Genomic DNA, 25,285 nt, shown 5'->3' with positions numbered 1-25,285 from the left:
TATTTGCAGAAAATCAGGCACTGATGTCATACGGCGCAGTCGCACTGAGCGTGGTGGGTCTTGAATGTAAACGCGCCGGGAAAAGTTGCACATGCACGGGGATCGTGCCGGTTCCGCTTGCATGCGCAGGAGTGACATCATCGCCGCTCCGGCCAGTCACAGCGCCGCAGCTGACATCCCCTCAAGTCACTCCGGGTATCATGGCGATGGCAGAGGAGAGGAACAAGGGTCGCTGCGGGGGCTTCGATCTAAGGTAAGTAATTCATAATGAGCTAGTATGCTAGTTATACTAGCTCATTATGCCTTTGTCTTGCAGGTTTTAATTTTCTTTTTTAAATGTGTTTTTGGGTATACAACCACTTTAAATAAAGTTGCAAGACACAATTAAATGAGAAATCCAAATAGCACTGATCTGCGGCTTTGAAATCTTGCTGAAGTAGCGTAATTTCAAAGCCACACTGGTGTGAACAACATCAATTTTACTTTTTACATTCGGACTGCTCTTGTTATGCTGCCATAACCGAATAAAGCTACCTTTAATTCCAATCATTGGGTGGAAATTTAGGAGGTTATCCTCCTTCATATTAAGTGCTGCAATGGGACACTAAAAACCCACCTTTAAATAACAGTGTCATGCAAGAGAGTGGCTGTTCCCTTGGTTCAGGGGGCTCTATATTGGTTAAGAACCTTGCTGACTGGTGCCCAACCAAAGAAAAGGCCTTTTCACTAGATGGTTTTCTCTGCAGTTTGACTGGTTGGCATGTAGAATTCTCTGTCATGAACATTAATACAACCATATACAATGTGTTCTAATCATATTGAGTGCCTATGAGAAGTTTGTTGAGCAGTTTATATAATAAAATAAGTTTGTGATAATTTCTGAATGGATGCAGAGTGATCCTAAATCCACTTTAAAATATAATTTCTTGTAAAATACCTCTTTTTGTTATGAGGGTCTGGTCTTCTGTCCGAAGAGGGTTACTTTTTTCCCACTGTATGTATTTTTTCCACATCTCTACCTGTTGAGCTTCCTGAGGGGTGTTCTGTGGGGGCACGGAGGGAGCATTGCGATCCAAGCCTTTCATTACTGTCTCGTATTCCTTTTTAGAAGAAGATAAAATAAAAACTATACCAATCAGTCTCCTATATCCTGAATGTTAAACATTATCCATAGAAATGCTTTTAAACTGCATATAGCGATTAGCCATCATCTGATCTTTCATAAACAAAGTAAAAACTGACTGGTACTCTCTGCACCTATTAAAAAAAAATCAAAAAAGTGCCTGAAAAGAAGACTTACCACTTAAAGGATTTGTAAAGGCAGTAGTTTTTTATCTTTTTAAGATAAAAAACATTCTGTGTGTAGCAGCCTCCCCCTAATTACCTAAGCAGGAACAAAGATTGTCTCTGGACAGCCGCACTCTGAACAAACTAAGCACTAGTTTCAGTGCAAAACGCGTCAGCAGTCAGGTTTTATTATATTTTGCTGCGTCTTGTAGTGCTGTTCTTCTTTTAATAAAAGGCTACAATTTGTTCTGAATTTGTTCAGAGTGCGGCTGTCCAGAGACAATCTTTGTTCCTGCTTTGCTAAGTGCATTGCCTGCACCTGAGTTGTCTGCAATGGAGGATATTCATCTGGGTTCTCACCTGAAGCGGCTACTCCCTTCTCCCCTAATTACCTACCTGAGCCCCTTCTCTCTCCAGCAATGTCCATGATCCCCTCAGCCAGCCATCCAGGACACTCCTCCTAATTGGCTAAGGCAGAGCAGTGGCGCCATTGGCTCCCGCGACTGTCAAAGTCAGTTAGCCACCCAGGGGAGAGAGGGGGTGGGGCCAGGTCGGGCTCCGTGTCTGAATGGATACACAGAGCTCCGACTTGGCTTGGGTGCCCCCCCCCGTAGCAAGCTGCTGGCATTCAAATGAAGGAGGGGCTGGGAGCAGCAAAGAGGGACCCGAGAAGAGGAGGATCCAGGCTGCTCTATGCAAAACAAACTGCACACTAGGAGGCAAGTATAACAGATTTGTTTTAAAAAATAAAAAAACACAAGACTTTACAATCACTTTAACCCCGACTTTCCTATGCCTCCAATTAGCACTGTCTTGGCTGAAATATCTTAACACCTAATACAGTTTTGGGTGTGTTGGATGCCTTTCTCCAGCCCCATCATCAACACCGGGTGCTGTACAGACAGGGCCCGAAGAAGCAACCACAGCGTAGATGTAAAATCAGGCATTCTACACTCGTGGAACCGTCAGATGCTGAAGATTTTTCAGACAACACAGGTGGGCAGCAGGAAGGGTACTTAGTAATCCCCTTTTTTTTGCAGACAAGCTTTGGATTTTAATTTTTAAAATAATGACATAATCACTAGAACTAAAACAAACCCAACTCATTACAAGACTCACTTGCGATGCAAAGTGCACATCTAAAAGGTTTTATAAGCAGGCAGATAACTCAGACATATCAGACAGAGCAAAACCCCCCCTTTGTCAAAGGAACGTCTGTATCCCTGCCCCATTTTCCCAATGGAATGTTAATATGCCAGTCAAACTGAAGAAGCGGTTTTGATGCAATACATACGTCAGCCGGGACTGATAAGACTGGACTAACCTTAGCCACTCTCCTGGCATTCATATAATCTCTACTCCGATCTTCTATCATTTTCTTTGCAAGATGGACATTAATACCCTGAAGACAGCAAGCAAAGTGTTAGAATTACATCAGGTGCACAACATCTTAAAACGGACAAATACTATCCCTGAGATGTGGCTGCACAGCTTACCTCTTCATACTTGTTATAATCTCTCCAGAGTTGTTCGATGTTAATCATTGGATTGACACAACCTCGCTGGTAGACCCTGCGTACAGCTGTGATTCTTTGGTTTTCTGCATAAGATCCCACAGCTTCCCTGATTAACAAGAAACCAAACACCTCACTATGTATTGAAAAATATCACTCAAAATTTATATTCAGACTGAACCAACAAAGCACATAATGGTGCATTGCATGTGGGAGGCGGACAAAGAACAAGCAGGGTTCCATCAAAGCTTTAGAAAGCTGAGCAAATATCAGTAAAACTTGAATTAATCACATATTCAAATGGTACATAAACTTTTCTATGGGAGGTTAATTTTTTGCTTGGGAAGTAGTGTCAGTAATTTCAGCAGATTTTCTTCCACCTAATCTCCAACATTCACATTAAACCTTATAATTAAATTTATACTATGACAGCAATATATTATCACATGATATGGCCAAAAGTTTGTGGACGCCTATCACTACTATAAATAGCTTTCTTTTCCTCCATTATAAAACTATGGGCATTAATATGTACTGTAGTTGTCCCCAAATCCCGGCTATAACAGCCTTCATTTTGCTGGGAAGGCATTTCACAAAATGTGGGAATGTGTCTGTAGGAATTTGTGCCCATTAAACCAAAATAGCATTTGTAAGATCAGGTTGTGATGTTACCTGGCTACCTCAACCCCTGCCTAAAACATCTTTTACTGTCTGCTATAGCATTAACAGGACCCTTCACTGGAAACACCCAAACTCAATCATTTGGAGGTTGTCCTCATACCTTTGGCCATAAAGTGTGTTGTCTTTACTGCTAAAAGAATGCTGGCATATGTGCTGCTGTTTAAAAGTTCAATGAAGAAAAATGGGCTTTGGCCACACACCACAGTGGGATAACTTTGGTAGAAGATATTATTAATTGTTACCATGCCATAGGAAATTACAGGAGACTATGTTGACGCGTTTCACGCCGGAAATTGTGCTTGTTCATGCTTGTGTTGTGAACAAGCATGAGTTACTCGTGTGAAATGCGTCAACATAGGCTCCTGTAATTTCCTATGGCATGGTGACAATAAATAATATCTTTTACCAAAGTTATCCCTCTGTGGTGTGCGACCAAACCTCTTCTTTTCTTCATTGACCATTGATGGTGGTGAGCCGGGGCCAGCACCTGCAAAGATTTGCTTATCCACAGTCTGAGCAGTGTTACATCTTTCTTGGACTTAATTTAAAAAGTTCACCTTTGTAAAAATAAAAAAAGTTTGCAAGTAAATACAATTTGCATTTTTATTTTATTTTTTTACTTGGAGCCTGCAAAGCATTACACTCTGACAGGAAGACTCAATTAACTACTTAGAGCGCTCAACAGTGACCTGGTAGTTAATTAAGAAATACAAGCTGACAGCCGTAAAGGCTGTTGGTATCTGTAGTTTTCACGTACACAGAACACTGTGCGTTGTCAGAGTGACAGCAAGCAGGGGGGAGAAGATTCCTGCTCGCTGTCAAAACAGGGAATCGGGGGGGGGGGTGCGGAGGCTGGTGTATCTGTTACATGTTACACCCTGAATGTGGGTGTAATATGTTAAAAAAAGTTCAACTTATCCTTAAAAAAGTAATTCCACCCATATCCGGAACTCCAGTCTTCAGAGTTTCGCTTTAAACCAGTACAGACATTGTTAGGTTAAACCTTTTTATTTTGGGAATGTTGGTTCAAGGATCTATTAAACTTAAAAATGATTGTTAGCATAAAAACTTACACTCCTTTCAAAAAATTGATGTAATCAACCCAGATCTGAAAATGAAGAAAAATTATTGTTAATGTGACCACACTTAAGGTGAATATAGTACATGACAGAAATGTTATTATATGAAGTGATTTTACCTGATATGACATTATTTCCATGCCAATTTTATCTAGCGCAAAGTCATATGCTTGTGCCATTTTCTCCCTGAGGGGTAGAAGATTTAAGGAAAACATGAAAGACAGGAACTAAGAACACATCATGTCCTCTGACACAACAACAAAAACGTTTTTTTTTACACGTGCCTTTTAAAAGGTTATTGCACTATGCATGTCATCATGACTTTTCCCACTGTCAAGCAAGCCTGCTTCTGTCTACAGATTATTAAATGTCACTAGAGGGCTCCAATTTTCCAGGGGTAACAAAAAACATGGAGTGCAAAAAGCCCTACTAATCAGAGCTTTAAAAGGATAGGTGTACTTTTACAAACTAACATTATTTTCAGCAAAATACTAAATAACATGGCATGTCTATTTTGTAGAAAAGAATAGTTTGGAACTGCTCCGCCTCCATGCATCCTGTATGTATAAATGTATGTATTTGCCTGCTCTAACTGATGAAATCCAGTGAGCTGCACATTATTCACTAGCAGCAGCCTAACAAAATGCTTTCTGTGGCTGGGTGAGCATGATGTCTTAGGACGTCAGCATGTAAAACTATGGGATGCAAGAAGGCCATGCAATTTTAACCAGCTTTAAAAAAAAAAAAAAAAAAAATTTAAATGGTATTTTACTTCATTATTTATACAAAAAAAAAAAAGAGCAGATGTCATTTTTACATATCTTACATAAAGCATTTTCTAGCTTCATCATCCTGTAGTCTGAAGCCAGCACTATAAAAACAAATGTGCATAATATTGTTTAGCAGTAGTGAACACCTCCTATATAATGTTATGTGAAGCAGCTTTTGCCATTATATCTGAGTTTTTTTTTTTTTTTAAGTGAACCTGGAATCAGGTTATGAACACTAAAGTATTTAAATGCTGCAGTCACTGGAGTAATGGATCTTCAAAAATGTCATCAGAGACTCTGAAGTGGGCTGCCGTCAGTATGGAATCAGCATTTTTTTCCCTAAATAGCTTCCTTTACCTTAGTGCAGTCCTCCTTCACTCACCTCATCCTTCGATTTTGCTTTTCAATGTCCTTATTTCTTCTGAGAAATCCTCACTTCCTGTTCTTCTGTCTGTAACTACACACCGTAATGCGAGACTTTCTTACTGGTGTGGAGAAAGCGTCTTGAGGGGGCGAGCAGGAGTGTCAGGACGCCCACTAACACACAGCTCCTTTATCTGCAAAGTAGAGAGTGTCCCGACTTGCCTGCTCGCCCCCTCCCCCACAATGAGGCTTTCTCCACACCAGGGAGAAAGCCTTGCATTACGGTGTTGAGTTACAGACAGAAGAACAGGAAGTGAGGATTTTTCAGAAGAAATAAGGACATTTAAAAGCAAAATCGAAGGATGAGGTAAGTGAAGGAGGACTGCACTAAGGTAAAAGGAAGCTATTTAGGGAAACACATTTTTTCCTTTACAACTCCTTTAAAGAACCTGCTTTTTGTTTGCATCAGAACTCTGGGCAGGCTGTAATGTCATCCCTGCCAGCTGATGGAAAGGCAGATAAGCTGCCATTTTTAATGCTTATGTTGTAAACTTTGAGGGTTACTTTCTTTACAGTTCCTGCGGATACAGGGATAAGTGAGGTCATGTTTTAAAACATATTTGCTGCTTGTTCTATTTCAATATTCCTGCTCTGTTCGTGGGTCCTGAGGACAGGAGTTTAGAACCACTGTGCTTGGAGTATTCCAGTCAGGCTTCATAAGGGATACAAATGCTGCATACCTATAGCTGGGGCATTTTTCAACTTTAGCCAGAGCTGCACAGTTTTTTTTTATACCGATACACCTGATCTGCATAGGCAGTCTTTTGGTGAATGGTGAACTAACCCTTAAATGCACACCAACTAATGCTAGGGTTGCCACCAATAGCATGGGGCCAACATTCCCTGATATTGTCAAGCATGAAAACGCTGTAATAAAAACTATGTGTATAGATTTAAGGGATGTTCCCAACGTGGAAAAGACACAGCGCCAAGGCAAAACCAATAACAATCACTTGAATATAATTTTTGGGACCAAAAATAGGTTACTCTAGTACACACACACACACACACACACACATCTATTTTACCCAAGGGGTAAAGACGTGTAGTTAGTAGAGATGGGCTCGGGCAAGTTTGGATCGAAACTGCCAGGAAGCCGGCACTGCACATCCCCAATCATAGGCAGCGTGTGTGCAGCTGCCAGTTGCCTATGATTGTCAGTGTGCAGTGACAGATTCCTGGCGGGTTCAATCCGAACATGCCCAAGCCCACCACTAGTAGTGAGATATAGAATATGTAGTATGGCCAGCTTTGGCTACCACCTTTGGCAGCCCAATCTGCAGCAAATCAGTGAAGAGTAAGGCGGGTCACAGAAGATACGATTTTCTTTCCTGTATCCGGTATGTTGGTTGTACCCAAGTCGATCGATGGATCAACCTGGTTACAATCAGGCTGCCCATAGATTGTTTGAATCTCGACCAGTGCCTGCGGAATTGACCGAGATTCGAACCATCTATGGCCATTTTAAGAAATGGCTAGAAATTTGCACATGGCTTGGCTTGGCCCTATTGTAATAAAAAGATGATGTGTCTATTATTCACTGCACACCTTTCTAGTGCCTTTCAAATAATTAGAAGCAATTGCTATTCTAGAACAGGGGGTCTACAAACTTTATAAAGAAAAGGGCCAGTTTACTGTCCTTCAGACTTTAGGGGGGCCAGACTGTGCCCAGTGGGAGTAAACGATGCTCTAATTTCCGTATTAGGGGGGAGAAATACTTGGTGTCAGTGGGAAGAATAGTGCCCCATTTTTGTTGTCAGTGGAAGGATTTATGCCTCATCGTTGGCGTCAATGGGAGGAATAAGTGCCCCATTGTTGGGGTCAGTGGCAGGAGGAAAAATGCCTCAAGGCCTGGATAAATGAATGCAAAGAACCGCATCCAGTCCCATGGCCACAGTTTGGAGACCACTGTTCTAGAGAGATATTACAACCTGCTAAAAAATCTCTGTGCAAGTGGACATGGTTGCTCCCTCTTAAATGAAGAAAAGCAAGCAATATTTTCACCATGTATGGTCTACTAACTTTGTGATGAGTTCTAGCCTTCCAGTGAAGAATTCAAAGACATGCAGATGTCCACTCACTGTTCTCTTTGACATTTGCCTATGTATGGACAGCCCTAAAAGCAGACAGTCCCTACCCCTAATTTGCACATGAACTGTGTAAGAAAAATGTTGGACAAATGGCACCTATAAAATAAGTCTATATATACATTCATATTATTTAGTGAGATTGAGGCAAAAGAAAAATAGGGTCATATGTTTTCTTCTTTATTTCCTCATTCACACTCAGAAAATGGAAGCGAAACTGTAGCCTTCTTTTACATGAAGTAGACCATGCTAAAGTAAATAATCTTATAGGTATGTTTAAATTATATATGTACTTTGGGAGATGTATTTTTTATGCATGGTCTGCTTCTTGCTTAGTATTGAAAAACAATGTCACAATGAATTAAAACATTAGCCTATTTGCAATGCCCGATCACATGAAATACCGACAATGCTGCTGGTAGAGAAAATGTAATCTTTGCATAAGTGGTCCATAGAGGAGTCAGTTTTTTTTTTCCGATCAGATAGTGGGCTGAACAAAAAAACTGAATGGATTCCCTTATCCACACAAGCGAGGTGGATGTGCGAATCCTCGCTGCTGTGTCATTGTATTCTGACAGCGGGGTCACTTCTGCCAGTAGAAGACAATGATCAGAGCCGCAGCTTGATTGATCGAACCAAAATTTTTCAACAAACCCGCTTGGGAGCAGTCGGTCGTTAGAACCAGAAACGTCCATAGATGGACCGAAATTCATCTGGTCCCCGCTGAACCGGCTGAATTTCAATCCATCTATGGATCGCTTTAATAACATAACAGAGCTAGGGAGCGACCTTTTTTAATAACAGCGGATGAGAGGTCCTTTTTTTTTTGTTTTGTTTTTTGCAGATGCGTTGTATATTGATTAATGTAAAAATGTAATTTTAACACCAGCTCTGCTGTAAATGTGCAGTTGCTATTAGTCATGTCTCCACTTTTCTTTGCTTCAAGTTTCCATGATTTGGCCCCCTTTGTGGACTTACTTGTAACTTGGAAGCTTCCCTTTGGTCTCCCGAACATAGGACACATAACATTTCCATAGATCTATGTGTAAGACCTTCATGAGGCATCTTTGAAATAACTGTAGGTAGAATTCAACAAAAGGTAATCTATACTAACATGATGGCCATTGGTGTTATTCAGTTTAAGTAGCATATATGAAGTGTTAACAGAATGAAGCACAAATATTTGTGAGAGCTCTGTGTTGGAAAGCTAGCGACAGACATAAGATAGTGGTCCTCAGTAAGACGGTATTTGGAGGGAGTCATCCGTTCACCTAAGAACAATGTGTGTGTATAATAAATGTATATCTATATATAAACACACACATACATATACACTATGGTATACACACACACACACAACGTTATATACATACACACACACACACAGTTGTGTTCATAAGTTTACATACTCTTGCAGAATTTATGATTTCTTGGTAATTTTTCTGAGAATATGAATGAGAACACAAAAACTTTCCATTCACTCATGGTTGGTGTTTGGCTGAAGCCATTTATTCTCAATCGTTTTTACTCTTTTTAAATCATAAATGATAACAGAATCTACCGAAATGACCCTGATCAAAAAAGATTACATACTCCAGTCCTTAATACTGTATATTGCCCCCTTTAACATCAAATGACAGCTTGAAGTCCATTGTATTTGTGGATGAGGCTCTTTAGTAAAGCTGCCCATTCCTCTTGGCAAAAAGCATTCCGTTTCTGTAAATTCTTGGGCTGTCTTGCATGAACTGCACGTTTGAGATCTCCCCAGAGTGGCTCAATGATTTTGAGGTCAGGAGACTGAGATGGCCACTCCAGAACCTTCACTTTATTCTGCTGTAGCCAATGACAGGTCTACTTGGCCGTGTGTTTTGGATCATTGTCATGTTGGAAAGTCCAAGTACGTCCCATGCACAGCTTCCTGGCTGATGAATGCAAATGTTCCTCCAGTATTTTGTGATAACATACTGCATTCATCTTGCCAACAATTTTGACCAAATTTCCTGTGCCTGTGTAACTCACACATCCCCAAAACATCAGCGAACCACCTCCGTGATTCACAGTAGGAATGGTGTACTTTTCATCATAGGCCTTGTTGACTGCTCTCCAAATGTATCATTTATGTTTATGGACGAAAAGCTAAATTTTGGTCTCATCACTCCAAATGACTTTGTGCCAGAAGGTTTGACGCTTGTCTCTGTGCTGTTTGGCATATTGTTAGCGGGATACTTTGTGGTAATTGAGTAGCAATGGCTTCCTTCTGGCGACACGACCATGCAGCCCATCTTTCTTCAAGTTTCTCCTTATTGTGCATCTTGAAACAGCCACACCACATGCTTTCATAGAGTCCTGTATTTAACCTGAAGTTATTTGTGGGTTTTCTTTGCATCCCGAACAATTTTCCTGGCAGTTGTGGCTGAAATATTAGTTGGTCTACCTGACTGTGGTTTGGTTTTGACAGAACCCCTAATTTTCCACTTCTTGTTTAGAGTTTGGACACTGCCGATTGGCATTATCAATTCCTTGGATATCTTTTTATAACCCTTTCCGGTTTTATACAGTTCAACTACCTTTTCCTGTAGATCCTTTCACAATTCTTTTGCTTTCCTCATGACTCAGAAACCAGAAAAGTCAGTGCAGCACTGGATGAAAGATGCAAGGGTCTGTCAGGAGCCCAGAAATGCATTGACCTTTTATACACACACTAATTACAAGCAAACAGATCACAGGTGAGGATGGTTACCTTGAATAGCCATTCAAACCCCTTTGTGTTAAACTTGTGTGCATGTTATCAGTCCAAAATAACCAGGGCATGTAAACTTTGATCAGGGTCATTTGGGTAGTTTCTGTTGTCAATATGATTTAAAAGGGGTAAACACAGTTGATTGATAATAAATGGTGTCAGCCAAACATTGACCATGAGTGAAAGAAATGTTGTGTTATCATTCATATTCTCTGAAAAATGGTCACAAAATCATACATTCTGCCAGGGTATGTAAACTTATGAGCACAACTCTGTATGTATTTAATTTTACATTTTTTTTTTAAATAGATCTTTGGCTGTTTTCTTTGAGCAGTCTTTAATAGCCAAGATATGTATTTTACTGCGCATAGTTCCACAAAAAATATAATTGAAACCAACCATTAGAAGAGAATCTACATATAGTACATTTTAAGTAGTAGACTTTAAAGCAGAATTCAAGCCGAAACTTCTTCTGGTCTGCAATGGAGGTTTTGTTGCTTTGTCCCCATGAAGCAAACTTGCTCTTTGTTTCCTGGGAGGTAGGTCTGAGGTGCGGGATCATGTATTGTGGATGGTTGTTTTAAGTCAAGAATCAAACCAATTTAGGAGGGAGCCATTCACCTAAGGAAGCCTTCTAGGAGTGATAGCTAAGAGTTGGCTATCAGCTCAGAAAAAAATGGTGTGTAGGAAAAGAATGCATCAGAAAGAGAACATAAAAAGCACACCTTTGACATGGATTTTGAATCTTGTACCATAAAAGGCAAAATACATTTTGGGGTTTCAATGGACTTCCTACCTCCTGGGCTACAAATAACACACATAGTTTCCATCAGAATTCAAATGTTAACTGTCAGCCAGTTAATATTTGAATACTGATGGAAATTCATTACTGTGTCAGTCTTATTATTGGTGGTTTTAGCGCTACCTCGTTTAAAAAGATTTTTAATGTATTGTTATTGGTAGCGCTTTGAGCCTCAAAAATGCTTTGGCTTTTTAAAATACAAGATTCTAAATAAAATCAAATGTGAACTTTGAACGTTCTGTTTCTGGCGCTTTAAGCAATAAAAATCTGAGAGGTCCTTTAGGGTCAATTCCCATCATAAAACACAGTAAATGGGTTGTAACACACTTCACATCACAAGAAAAAAGGATCCTGCTGCATTTTTTGCAGTTCACCGTAGCACTCGTGAATTGTGGTTCATTGCAGTGTAAGGCCGGGTTCACACTGTTCCGATAAACGCTCCGACATTGGGAGCTCATGTCGCATGACGTGTAAAAATAAATGTTTCCCTATGAGAGCCGTCTTAACTGGTCCCACTTTAAAAATGCTCCCTCTACTACTTTGGTCCGACTTTGATCCTACTTCAGCCCATTGAATATCATTGAAGTCGGACCAAAGTAGGATCCTTGTCCTTACCATCCGACTTTTGACATCCGACATGTGATTACAGCAGCAGTAAAAGGAATTTATCTCACACTGGGATTGTTTTGATTGGTCAAAGAACAAGTCAGACTATCACAAAGTAGTATTCTGTTCATGAAAGTGCGATGGAATGCAGGACCAATGTAGGACCGATGTCGCAGAGCAAAGTAGGATGAAAGTCGTACTACTGTCGTTTAGTATAGTGTGAACCCAGCCTAACAGTGTTGTGTTCTGGACTTGTGTTGGGATGCCATTCAAAAACAAACAGCACAGCAATGAACACATGCATGATGTGCTACTTACTATACCTTACCACAATGTGATGGAGTAAACAAGCTCCTCCACGTAAACCATTTAAAAAATACGTTTTACTTGGACCAACACTTTTTACAACCCAATAAAGATTCATATTTATATTTATGGAGCGGTGTAAGTGCTATATATATATATATATATAAACGCTTTGTGAGTAAATGTGTGTGTCTATTTAGCATTGTCTGAAACCGATTGTGATGAGAACAGTAGTTCAAACTCACCTTTTCAACCTTGTCATAATTTTTAGCTTTAACCTGTGTACAAATTGAAAAGGGGAGAAAATAGTTAGTACAACATGGTTTTGTGTGATCTGAAAAAATTATTTATTTAGCAATGCAATAGTGAATGTCTCATTTGACTGATGTGTTTATTACCCCTTTCTATAAGTATAACCATAAAAAAAAATGCTGCTGCTCCTTCTTAGTGCCATGCATTATAATGCATGGTAGGTAAAGAGAACCTGTTGCCAGACCATTGCTTTTTTAACAAAAACCTTTCTATAAGATTATATGTGCATATAGTGTATTTTATGTATGATATCTACCTACAAAAGTGTAGAAATCCATAAGGCTTTAGAAACGGCTGCTGGGTACCACCATCTTGGATATGATGTCAGCAGCCCCAGAGTTGTCACTCAGGATACACTATAGAATTGCTCCTCCCCAGCAGCTACATAAAAGGTTATGTAGAGGGGTAAAGGAATGGGCAGAGGAGCTAGGCCAGCACAAACAGGAATTAGACACTATGGGGGTGATTTAATAAAACTGGAGTGTGCAAAATCTGGTGCAGCTGCACACAGAAACCAATTAGCTTCCGGGTTTTATTGTCAAAGCTTAAACAAGCTGAAGTTAAAAGCTTATTGGCTACTATTCTCAGCTGCACCAGATTTTGCACCCTTCAGTTTTAGTAAATCACACCCTATGAATTGGCTATGATGTGCAGGGGGAGGAGGTTGTAGTAGGGATGCAACTAAGTTGGATACACACTACACTATTTTCTTCTTTCTAGATTTTTCTCCTTTAGATTTACCAAAACCATATAATATAAAAAGGTCAAACCTAAACACTTTCAATTTGAATGCAATTAGGCAGGGCCTTGCACTACATAGCTGAGGGTAAATCTAACAACAAAAGTTGTATAGTGTGTATCCAACTTTAGACAACATTTCTAGCATGTTTAAGGCTGGATTCACACCTATGCAGTTTTAGTGCTTTTTGCATTTTTCAGATTTCCAATGCATCCGGTCTGAATGAGTCTTGCATTAAGTATTTTGTTTACTTAAAAATAAATATTTGAGAGAAAAATATTGTGAATGGTATCCTGTTTATGCATTTTGTTTTCAATTGCAGAATTTTGCAACTGTATAAGCTCCACTGCTGCATGCCCATGACAAGAAAAAGTAATTCATCCTATTATAGCCTTCTATTCGTACATTTTTTTATACTGTGCATTTTACTATTAGAAGACTGTAAACTGCACTACTACACAAATTATTTTACCACTCACAGATTTGGGATCCCAGCACATACAAGCACCCGTCATTGACATAAAATACCCCAAGGCCCCCTTCACATGGGCGCAATCTGTTTTTTCAGCAGGGGATCTGACTGCTGATCCCCTGCTGAGCTGAGCAGGTATATGAGAGGTAGGTGAGAGGTCTGTGTCCACCCCACTTATGCAGAGCAAACACAGCCTGTTCTGCTCTGTGGGCAGTCAGATATAAGCGGACCAGCTGATTTTTTACACCGGACTGCCCTCCGTTCCGATTCAGCCAGAAGGGGAACAGATTCCCTTCAGTTTGCTTTTGCCAGATCAGATAGGAGGTAGGTGGGTGTAAATGGACACAAGTCTGTTTACATTCGCTGCTCCATAGAGGAGAATGGAGGGTCCAATTGGGTCTGCTAGGAAAACGGACAGGTGGGCCAGATTGTACCGCTCATGTGAAAGGGTACTAAGGCCCCCTACAAATTTTTACATTCTGTTTCAGTATGTTTGTGGATTGCCTCCTTGTGAGGACCCAAAGAAAAAACAAACAGGAAATCTATTTGTTTAATGTAAACCTTGGCATTCCATATGTGGTGAAATCCTATGAGGCATTGAAATACCTCAATCATGACTCCCAGAGGCAGAGGTATGATGGGATTTGTAGTGTCACCACAGCTGGGGTGACGAGGTTTCCTACCCCTGCTCTAATGGCTCCGACTACGTCCAGGCAATGTAAAGAGAAATCCTATGGATATTTAGGAGCCCAGTACAACAGGATGACAAAACAATATCTTACATTTAGATGGAACAGTGAAACCACCTTTGGAAGAATAGCTGGTCTTGGGTGTAATACACTGATGCTATGAAAGTTTGAGAAAAAGCTTTTTACAGGAAAAGGTCACTGGTTCAGAAACACATCTGACAGATATGATGGCTACTTTTCTGCCAAGAATCTCTATGGGAATATTCCGGATTGGTTCATTGGGTGGTTTTGCGGGGAAAAGAGAAACAATGTAGGTCCCAGAAAAGCACAGGGTTCATTCTGCAAGGAGACTTAACGCTAGAAACACCAACCAAAGACCTGTTTGCAAGAAGGCCAGAATACAAGGCACAGCGTAATCTCTGGGACTGAATTTACTCTGCTAAATAGCAGATCTGACCTGTTCGGAAGAGGCAAGGACTCAACTGCTAGAATGCGGAGTATGTCTGTTATCAGCTTTTTCCTGGCCAATGTGATGCAAGTAAAATCTTCATTTTCTTCTCTCACTCTATTATGTGGAGGCAGGGAAAACATGGATTGCCTGAACCAAGACCAATAGTGGTTAATGATTCTCAGGCTGGGTTCACACTTGTCCGACAAACAGTCCTACATTGGGAGCCTCATGTAACATGACGTGTGAAAATCAATGTTTCCCTATGAGAGCTGTCTTAACTGGTCCTACACAAGTCGATCAGACTTTGAAAATGCTCCCTGTACTACTTTTAGTCCTACATTGATCCTACTTCAACCCATTGAATATCATTGAAGTCGGACCAAAGTAGTATCCTGTTCATGAAAGTAGGATGGATGTAGGACCGATGTAGGATAAATGTAGGACCAATGTAGCAGAGCAAAGTAGGATGAAAGTAGTGTAGTAGTGTGATCCCAGCCTTACTCTGAATTGTCTAGGGTTGTTACAGACCCTTGCTTATACAGGGTCTGGAAATAAAAGTACCATTTCATTGTTTTCATATGATACCAAGCTATGCAGTTGAATAACGTCCTTTCAGGATGTCTCCAGCTTACAACCTGATCTTAATGCATTGTTTAAATGGGGAACTGTGTTGCAAATGAAGTTTAATGTAGAAAATGTATGCACTTGGGGGATAAAAATGGTGGACAAGGATCTGGGTGCCAAGCTGCAGTTTCCAGAATGCAAAATCTATTCTTGTATTAAAAAGGAGGAGAGGGAGACATCATTTTGCCCATGTACAAATCATTAGTAAGACCTCATCTGGAATACCCAGTTCAGTTTTGGGCTCCAGTTCACAAAAATAATATTGGGGAACTGGAGGAAGTGCAGAGAAGGGCAACCAAACTGATAAGAGGCATGGAGGAGCTCAGATATGAGGAAGGTTTAGAGGAACTGAATGTATTCTTTCTGGAGGGGGGATTATGATCAACATGTATAAATACATAAGTGGTCCATATAGTGAACTTGTGTAGTTATTCACCTTAAAGTGGTTGTAAACCCAACCACAGAACTTGCACCTACAGGCAAGCCTAGATTAAGGCCTACCTGTAGGTGCAAGAAATATCTCTTTAACCTACACGGTTAAGGAGATATTTAACCAAAAATTAGCACCGCTGTAGACAGCGGCGCAGGCGGGCTAGCAGGCCGGCTCCCTGAATGGAATCATGCATGAATTATGCCGATCCCGCGGGCAATGCGCGGGAGTGACATCATCGACACTCCGATCTATTACAGCGCCAGAGCGGCGATACACGGAAGGGACATTGAGGCAAGATGGCGGCGGAGGGGAACGAGGAGCAGTTCGGGGGCTTCAATCTCAGGCAAATCATTCATAATGAGCTAGTATGCTATGCATACTAGCTCATTATGCCTTTCTCTTGTAGGTTTTTTAAAAAAAGATTAAAATTAAATACCGGGTTTACTTCCTCTTTAAGATCATTATAGAGAACAAGGATGCACTCTTTACCCTTGTACTCTTCTGGAGGAAAAGAGATTTAATCTGCAAATACGGAAAGGCTTCTTCATAGGAAGAACTGTGAAAATGTGGAATAGACTTCCTCAAAAGCTGGTTCTTGTCAGCGCAAGTGGATTGTATGAAACAAAAAGGCCTGGATTTTTTCCTAAACACACATGATATGATACAAATATTTTAAGGTAAAGTTGATCCAAGGAATATCTGTTTGCCTGTTGGGGGGGAATCAGGAAATATTTCCCCCCCCCCTCGCTGGAGCAAAATGTGAACATGCTTTATTGTTTTTTTGTGCCTTCCTCTGAAATCGACTGTGGATATGGGATTGTTTATATAGGAGGTTTTATTTTTCTATGTTAGTTGAACTGGAAGGAAGGACTTGTGTCTTTTTTTCAACCAGATTAACCATGTAACTATAATAAATAAAGCACCATAGGCCAGAGATAAAGGATCCCTGGTTTTGGTTAGATAGCTATTTTGTTATTGTATCTGGAAAATAGGGTGTTAACATACAGAGTTCCCCATTTTTGGCACATCAGATTGAAAACACTGTTCCACTTGGATCAAGAGGTGGCGGCTGAGATAATCTGCCTGCCAGTTGTCCACTCTTGGGATGTGGACCTCATCAATTGCTGGGCAGTGAATTTATGTCCATGAGAGAATATGGTTTGTTTTCTTAAAGGAAGCCAGGCTCTTTGTGCCTCCTTTATGGTTGATAAATATGCCATTGTTGTGGCAATGTCTAAATACACCTGAATTGGGAGACCCTCTTGAAGGGGGGTCTAGTGCTAGAGGGACAACTTGACTGATCTGAGCTCCAAGATGTTAATAGGGAGTTTGATTTCCTCTCTTAATCATGTTTCCTGAACCATCAAAGATTGGGATACTCCTCCCCAGCCTGAGAAGAAGGGAGGAAAGATGCTCTACCCGGACAAGGAAGTTATTGTTTGGCTGCATAGGTGCATATGCAAGTCCAGGGAACGTTTTCTAATTTTTCCATGCTGACAGAGTGTTTAGGTGAGAGATCTTGAATGGAATTGGGTAAAAAGTACAGCTTCAAAAGTAAGCAACCATTAGACCCAGAACTCATAAAAGAAATCCCACATAATTTGCCATATCTCAGTTATCGAGCTTGGGTTTTTAGAGAAAGACCTTGCTTTTCTGAAAGAGAAACTTCTGCTTCCGACATGTCCAGGATTAGACCCATGTATTTTAGGATGGAATGAAGAACAGATATTTTTTTCAATTGGTTACCCAGCCAACAGCCTAGGAGCAGCTGAATGGGCTTTTGGACGTTTGCTAAGAGTTGCAAGGGATATGAATCCTTCAAAAGAAGGACATCTAAAAAGCCTGTCACTTAAATGCCCCAAGTTCTGAGGACAAGCAAGGTTGCCAAGACCTTTGTAAACACACTGGGAGTAGAGGATAGGCCGAAAGGGCACAACACACATAGAAGTGGTTGTCTGTCATGAGAAAGTATAGAAATCGCTGATTGGGTGGGTAAATGGGAATGTACAGATAGGCATTTTGGATGTCCATGGATGTCATGTGTTCCTCTGGTCTCAGACAGGCAATTATGGACTTTGAGGATTCAATGTAAAATTTTGGAATTTGTTAAGGTATTTTAAGCCCAAGATAAAGATGAAAAACCCCCATTGGGCTTTGGTATCATGACCAAGTTTGCGTAAAATCCCATGAACCTATCCTGTGACAGTACAGGAACAACTCCCTGGGACAAGAGGTGGTTCAGGGCATTCTGCATATCTGACTTACATTGGACTGTTTTTTTTTTGTGGATTTTAAATAAGAAAGTGGTGAGGTGGTAGAGCTTTGAACTCTGTCTTGTACCCTTTTGAAACCAATTGAACCCTCAGGTCTGAGACACCTGTGGTCCAGAGCAGGTTTTCTTAACCTGGGTTCCACTGTGATCGACCTGTCAATTTGCATGAAGCCAATGGGTAGATTGCATAGGCCTCTACCGACACATGCAGAGCTAAGCATGGAAGTAGCTGTTAGAGTGCTAGTTGTGGCACACTGTTCCCAGCCAGCCTTTCCTCCCCTTGTGTCCATCCTAGGTACTTGCATGCAAGATCCCTTGAGGACAAAAGGAAAGGAGGGACTGGCAGAGAACAACACGCCACAAGAGGACGGATTACAGCTACCCTTTTACTGTGAAGAGGGCTGAACTTAAGAATTAAAATTTAAGCCTGGTTAGAATGTACAAGTGTTCTGTGCTTAGAGGAGCCAAGGTTTTGGTACTTTCTACTAAGGAAAACCTTCACACCTGTGACCTTTTTGATCAATTTATCAAGTGCCTCATCATAGAAAAGTCTTCCCTGGAACAGTATGTGTGTGAGGCACCTTTTAGCCATTGATGCTATTTGGCATGCGGTTAGACATGTCAAATTGCATGCCAAATTGGTGGCAATTGCAGCACCTGATTAGATTCCCAAAAGTAGGTTCTGTACTACTTTTGGCGATTTCGGGGTGTGATTTCCATTGACATCTGTACAGAAACCCACACATATGTCTCTGAAATTGCCCCTGAAATTGGAACTGAAATGCAGGTATTAACTTGCGCGATTTCACTCCCATTGCCAGTGTGAACCTAGGCTTACAGACCGCCTTTAGCCATAAGATTCCATATAAATGGAAACATGAGTCATTCTGGATATTTACCTGATAATGGGGGAGATTTGCGAAAACAGGTGCATTAATAATCTGGTGCAGCTGCGCATGGTAACCGATCAGCTTCTAACGTCAGCTTTTTCAATAAGGGCTCTTTCACACGGAGCGGATCCGTATTGATCCGCCCCGTGTGTGTCCGTCTGCTCAGAGAGGATCATCCGTAAATCCCTGCTGAGCTGTCGGCAGACAGGGTGGTCCCCGCACACTGTGCAGAGACCTCCCTTTTTTTTTCTCCGCTCTCCCCTATGGGGAATCGGATGAATACGGACCGTGAGTCCATATTCATCCGATCCGTTCCACCGGACGAAAGAAAAATAGGGTTTTCTTCTGTCTGAAAAAGCGGATCTTGTAAAAAACAGACCGTTCGTCTGCCCGTGTGAAAGGGCCCTTAAGCTTTGACCAACAAAAAAACCTGGGAGCCAAATTGGATTTCAATGCAGAGTTGCACCAGATTTTACACTCTACAGTTTTAGTAAACACCACCCAATGACCTGGTTCAGGACATAATAAAAAAAAAAAAAGAAGAAATAAAAAGTGGCAATTATGATTATTAAACAATGGCATGGTCCTAAAATACAGGGTCATGTTGGTTGCTCATTGTTAAACAGAACCTAACTGGACTAGGACAAACAAATAGCAGCAAAAGCGGTTTGTAGGTCTGGACCTGCCAGGTTAAAGAGTGTCTCAAATTTTCTATCAGCATAATCTTTGAAAGAAGAAACATCTTTAGTCATTTTTTTTCCCACTGGAAGAGGTCAGCAAAAAATGTTGTTTTTTTTTTGGGGGGGGGGGCATATTATTAACTGTTCATGCAGGGGAAGTTTTATATGTCTGTGTAGGTCTCTTCATGCCCGGAGGAGCACGGCAAGATGCAGAAGAATCTGCTCAAATCCACAACTTTTGTAGATAAAGGCAATTAGTTTATCAACCTTAGCAAGCATGTTGTGTGAAGCTCCCTTTCAATATAGAGACAAATCTTCTACAGCTTCTTCCAACATCCTCTTCATTCCCTTCTGATTTTGCATCCTCTAGGACCAGCATCTCAGACTCCAACTTAGATTGACTAACAGGAATAGGAGGGGAAAAAAGTTGGGCCTTTCTGAGCCCTAGGCAAAGATGGTTTTATTAAAACCACAATCTGTTCAAGGAATTGTGATATAGATGCAGAAAATTCTGCTTTTGGTAGGATGCCTGATATAGAGCTAGAGCTGGATGCCGAGACCTATATTAAAACCAGGTCCTGCTCTGATGCAAGGGCCACATTATCGTCTCTAAGCTTGAATACTGTGCAGGCCTTCAGCAAATTAAAGCCTTTTTGGCTGCATACAATTGGCTCCCATTCGCCGGCTACTGATGGTATTTACTGGTGGAGTACTCACACCATAGAGTGCAGGAGATAGGGTAAAAAAATACCTAGAAGTAGAACTGTCCGGAGAAAGCACCTTAGTAGCACCTATGCAGAAGTGGTGTAAAAGTGTGCAACCAGTGGTGTCATGTAACCTCTGTCCATCCACCGGAGACTGGGACACCCATGGTGAATATGTTGCCTGTGTCCTGTACAAATAAGATATTTTTAGGGGGTCAATTTTCAGTTTACAGGTTTTTAAACCCATATATCAGATTTGTTTGTTACTACACGTACTTGATTTCAGTTTACAAATAAGCAATACACGACAAAGGCCTCCCAAAGCACTACAGCATTATCTAGAGAACAAAAAACAGCAGAAGCCGTGTTGTCACTCTGACAACCTGGGAAAAAGCCATCCAATAAGGGAAGAACTCCGTTCTGACTTATTCATTAATGTGTGTAAATTTTAGCTTGAACTCTCTAAACAGCAAACCTTTTACAACAGGGGTCAAAGGGGGGGGGGGGGGGCAAAAACATGCAATGCTGCTCCAGCTGCTGGATAAAAATAGGAAAACAAAATATATTACTATGTAATACATCATTCAGTCATTTAGGAACTCTGATTACGGTCTAAAGCAGGCTGCCATTCCATGACTCATACACATTATAGTGTATCCAGAGCAGTGACTAATTGAATAACGTTAAATCAGAAAATGGCTCCTTAGCAAAGCCTAATCACATACAAGTTTTTAGGCTGTTTGGACAACAGTTTTGAGACAACTAAGATTCATTTTTTTTTTTATTTTTTTTTTAAGTACTGCGCTACCAAAGTGACCAGCATAATGTTACAGATATACTCAGCACACCTGCTGTGGCACTTTTACAGTCTCCCAACCTACAAGCATGCACAAAGCTAATGCGACTATAATCCTCTGGAGTCTCAGTGCACCTCTGGTATTGCCAAGAACCCATCCTTAAAGTGTATGTTACCCCCAACATTTCATATTCCAGATAGTCATCTGTTGTAAAATTTACTTTATGGAAAAGTATGGTGTTTTCTTGGCATTACTTCCTTTGTGTGAAATACTTGGTGATCCTGCCAGTTCCCCTTGCTTTCCTGTTTTAAACTGGCCATGCTAGACCTGGAAGCACACCTAACCCAGTATGGTCAGTTTGCTTCTTTGCATTTGGTCACTTTTTATTTGGGAGCACAGTCAGCCTGTACTCCAATGGGCTGACTTATGCTTTTACATGACCTTTGGCCCTGCTCTTCACTGGGAAGATCAGTGTATTATAATTTATTTGTCTTCTGCTGACAGTGGCCAAGGGATGGATCAAATCTCAGCCATGGCCAGCAAGAGAAGCGCGCCCCCCCATGGTTCTCATGTCAGATGTATAACTGATCCGTGGTGGGCTTTTGATAAAGTTGTGACTATCCCTTTAAAAGGAGCACAGAAGATAACTTAATGTTATATCATTACAAAAACACAAAATGGCAGAATGTTTGCACACAGAACTAGTATGTCTAACTCTAGTCTTCATAGTTGCCAGCTTTTTAAAACTATGTAGCACTAAATGTGTATCTGTCTTAAATGACAGAAGAAAGTCCCAGGGACTTGGAGAGATACCTTTTCTACTATCAAAACCACTCATCAATGATGGGTGAGCAGATACAAGTTCTAAATGACTGTGTTCTTAAAGTGTAACTAAAGGCAAAACTTTAGTAGTTTTGGATAGAGTATAGAGGGATTAGAACACCTGTAAAGGTTTTAACTTTCCGTCTCCCCGCCATTATGGAGATTCTCCCTCTCTATTGGTCCGGTTTACAGTTATTAAATGGTAGAACATTTACAAATGTTTGATTTACACCAAAGCAGTAATAGAGGAGAATCCTCCAATGGGGACACTAGGTCTGGTGACACACTAGGATTACTTACTTCCTGTGTTGGCTACAAGAGAAGGGAAATCTCCCCTATGTGACACAGGTGGCAAAGAAACGGTAATCTATAAATCTCTTTACTCAATCTGAAAGGGGGGGGGGGGGAGAGAGTTTGGTCTTTAGTTATACTTTAAGAAATTTGGCCAAATTTCAATTTATTCATAGCCCTCGCTGTTTGACAGAAGCCGATCCAGCTTCTGTCAAATAGAACATAATCAGTATAATTTAAGAGCGGAGACTGCTGTCAGAATACAATATACCAGCAGGTTTGGCTTCCATCATCATCAGATTTTGGGGGGGGGGGGGGGGGATGCACAACTGTTTTTTCAGTGGCCTGAACAGAAAGGAAACAAAAAACCCTACCTTGTGTATCTAGCTTTACAATCACCCTTTTTATCACCAAACACAAAACCTAGAGAGCAGCGGTAGAAAGAATTGAACACTACTATCAACATTCATCAAAACGACGCAGCACACATACATACAGATACAGCATTTTATTGGGCCACAGTTAAGTGCTTTACTTGTTAAGCTGTATTAAACAAAAGTATGAAATATCCCTTTCACAATAATGTTTAAAGGGGTTGTAAAGACAAAAATATTTTCCTCTTAAATTAAACTCTGACAGTAGCTGATAAAGTAAAAAGTAATGTTTTGCATTATAACTAGTTTGATACCTGTTGAAATCGAGCCGTTTTATTCACCTCCATCACTCCTGAATCATTATTCTCACTGACTTCCTGGTTTGCAGTGCGCATTCATTCTTGCTACATCACGGCCTAATGGGAACTACAGTTCCCATTAGGCTTAGCCTCCATGCCTGTGAGGGATAAGAGAGCATCTTCATGCAGGGCTGTAGTCATAGGGAGGGGGTGAGCACATTCTGCTTTCCACCATGCAAAACAGCTCAGATGCTGGTGGAAAGCAAGAAGAGCAGTGACAGGAAATGGCATTTTCAAACCTGGATTACTGTATTTTGGAGGTCAAAAGGAAAAACGAGGTAAGTGATATTTAAATGCTCTAGCTTACAGCAATCAATTGATCTAATAAAAAACGAACCTTTAGTGTTCCTTTAATGTCCCTCCATCTCTGTCTTAGGCTGTGTTCACACTGCCGTAGGATACAGGTGACAGCAAGGGACCGATACGTCCCTGATGCCGTTTCAGGCCCAAATTCTTGGCTGAATTCAGACCTGAATTGGACTTAAAGACACACAGGATCTCTGTGCAATTCGCTACGCAGCTGCTCCAGGGATGTGTGAACCGACTCTATAGAGCAGGGATATGCAATTAGCGGACCTCCAGCTGTTGCAGAACTAAAAGTCCCATGAGACATAGCAAGACTCTGACAGCCACAAGCATGACACCCAGAGGCAGAGGCATAATGGGAATTGTAGTTTTGCAACATCTGGAGGTCCGCTAATTGCATATCCCTGCTATAGAGAAACGGTCACAATCTACTGTTATGCGAACTGGATGTGGAGAAAGTGGCATCCAATTTCCACTAGTGTGAATCCATCCTAAAGGCCCTGAATTTAAGAAGAGATTGAACACGAATGTTCTGTTCCTGGACTGAGCAACGCACTGCTAGGCAGCACAGCTACATATAAGATTTTATAGTTATTTAGCTATAAAACAATTACAGATGTTAATGAGCAATCATTGACAATACAATAAGGGAAATGCTTAGCACAGTAAGGGCTCACAAACACGGGCCCTTTTTAGCATACAATGTAATCTGTGTGTACTTCCATGCCCCACATACAGCAGGCCAGGACAACAAATAGCTGTATGTGTAAACAAGTGCATGAGTGTGTACAAACCTGGACACAGGTAAGGTGTGGATTACCAACAGTGGAGTAAACTCACACATAGCTACATGCAGCCAGTAATTACTAGGGGTGTCCCGATACTAGTATCGGTACTGAGCATTTGCCCGAGTACAAGTACTCGGGCAAATGCTCCGATTCTTCACCCGATACCTGTACAGTCAGGGATGATCGTGCGGCCAGGGGAGTTACAAACACTGATCTCCCTGTAAAGATGATTTATATAAAGCCTGACAGCTTCTCCCCGGACCCCCCCCCCCCCCCCCCCCTTTTCAGCTGCTTTAGTGAAATCTTTACAGCGGTGATCAGTGCTTGCAACTCCCCCCCCAAAGCCACACCGATCAGCACTGACTGTATCCTCCGCCTCCAGTCGCCCCCCCCCCCCTCCCTACTGCTGCCGTCGTCCGTGTCCCCCTCCATTGTGCTGCTCTCCCCGTCCGTGCTCTGTGTCCCCTTCTATTGTGCTGCTCTCCCCAGCTCCTTTTCTGAATGAACAGAGTGAGTGATTACTGACTCTGTCCATTCACATAATTGAAACATCGTAACTGGTATTCACAATGCTTCAGTTTATGAATGGAGAAGAGCTTCCGTCTCCTGTCCATTCATTTTCAGTGCAGCTGAGGCTGCTGAGAAAGGGACTGGGGAATCTGTGTCCTTAGTCCCTTTCTCTGTCTCAAAAGGTGAGATGTCAGGGGTCTGTTAAGACCCACAATATCTCACCAAAGCCCCCCAACAGGGCTAAAAAAAAAATTGCAATAATAAAAAAAAAAAATGAATTGTAAAAAATAATAAAAATTTAAAAAGGACACTACCCACAACCCCGCTAAAAAAAGAAAGCACTGTTAAAAAAAAAAAAAAAAAAAAAAAAAAAAATATTGCAAAAAAACAAAAAAAAAAACACTGAAACATGTGCCACTGTCACAGGACTATCAGCAATTGGTATCGGTGAGTACTTGTACTCGGTCTTAAAAAAGT

At 41.1% G+C, this 25,285-nt stretch overlaps 1 protein-coding gene across 2 annotated transcripts in view; it reads right to left on the bottom strand.

Moving 5' to 3' along the window:
• Positions 1-25,285, bottom strand: part of CSTF3 (cleavage stimulation factor subunit 3) — a 79,518-nt gene that overhangs the window by 15,029 nt on the left and 39,204 nt on the right. The window contains exons 4-11 of one of the 2 annotated variants that reach the window (XM_040328294.1): positions 12,541-12,573; positions 8,820-8,917; positions 5,388-5,432; positions 4,681-4,747; positions 4,556-4,590; positions 2,784-2,910; positions 2,612-2,689; positions 938-1,100 (exon numbers count right to left, since the gene is read on the bottom strand). In XM_040328294.1, the coding sequence (XP_040184228.1) occupies positions 938-1,100; positions 2,612-2,689; positions 2,784-2,910; positions 4,556-4,590; positions 4,681-4,747; positions 5,388-5,432; positions 8,820-8,917; positions 12,541-12,573 (646 nt within the window). The remainder of the gene's footprint in view (positions 1-937; positions 1,101-2,611; positions 2,690-2,783; positions 2,911-4,555; positions 4,591-4,680; positions 4,748-5,387; positions 5,433-8,819; positions 8,918-12,540; positions 12,574-25,285) is intronic. The other variant, XM_040328295.1, reaches the window with a different exon arrangement.

This window comes from Rana temporaria, chromosome 11, assembly GCF_905171775.1.
Source record: "Rana temporaria chromosome 11, aRanTem1.1, whole genome shotgun sequence".
Lineage (NCBI taxonomy): Eukaryota > Metazoa > Chordata > Amphibia > Anura > Ranidae > Rana > Rana temporaria.
The sequence above is the reverse complement of the archived record's forward strand: the minus strand, read 5'-3'. Positions and strand labels throughout refer to the sequence as shown.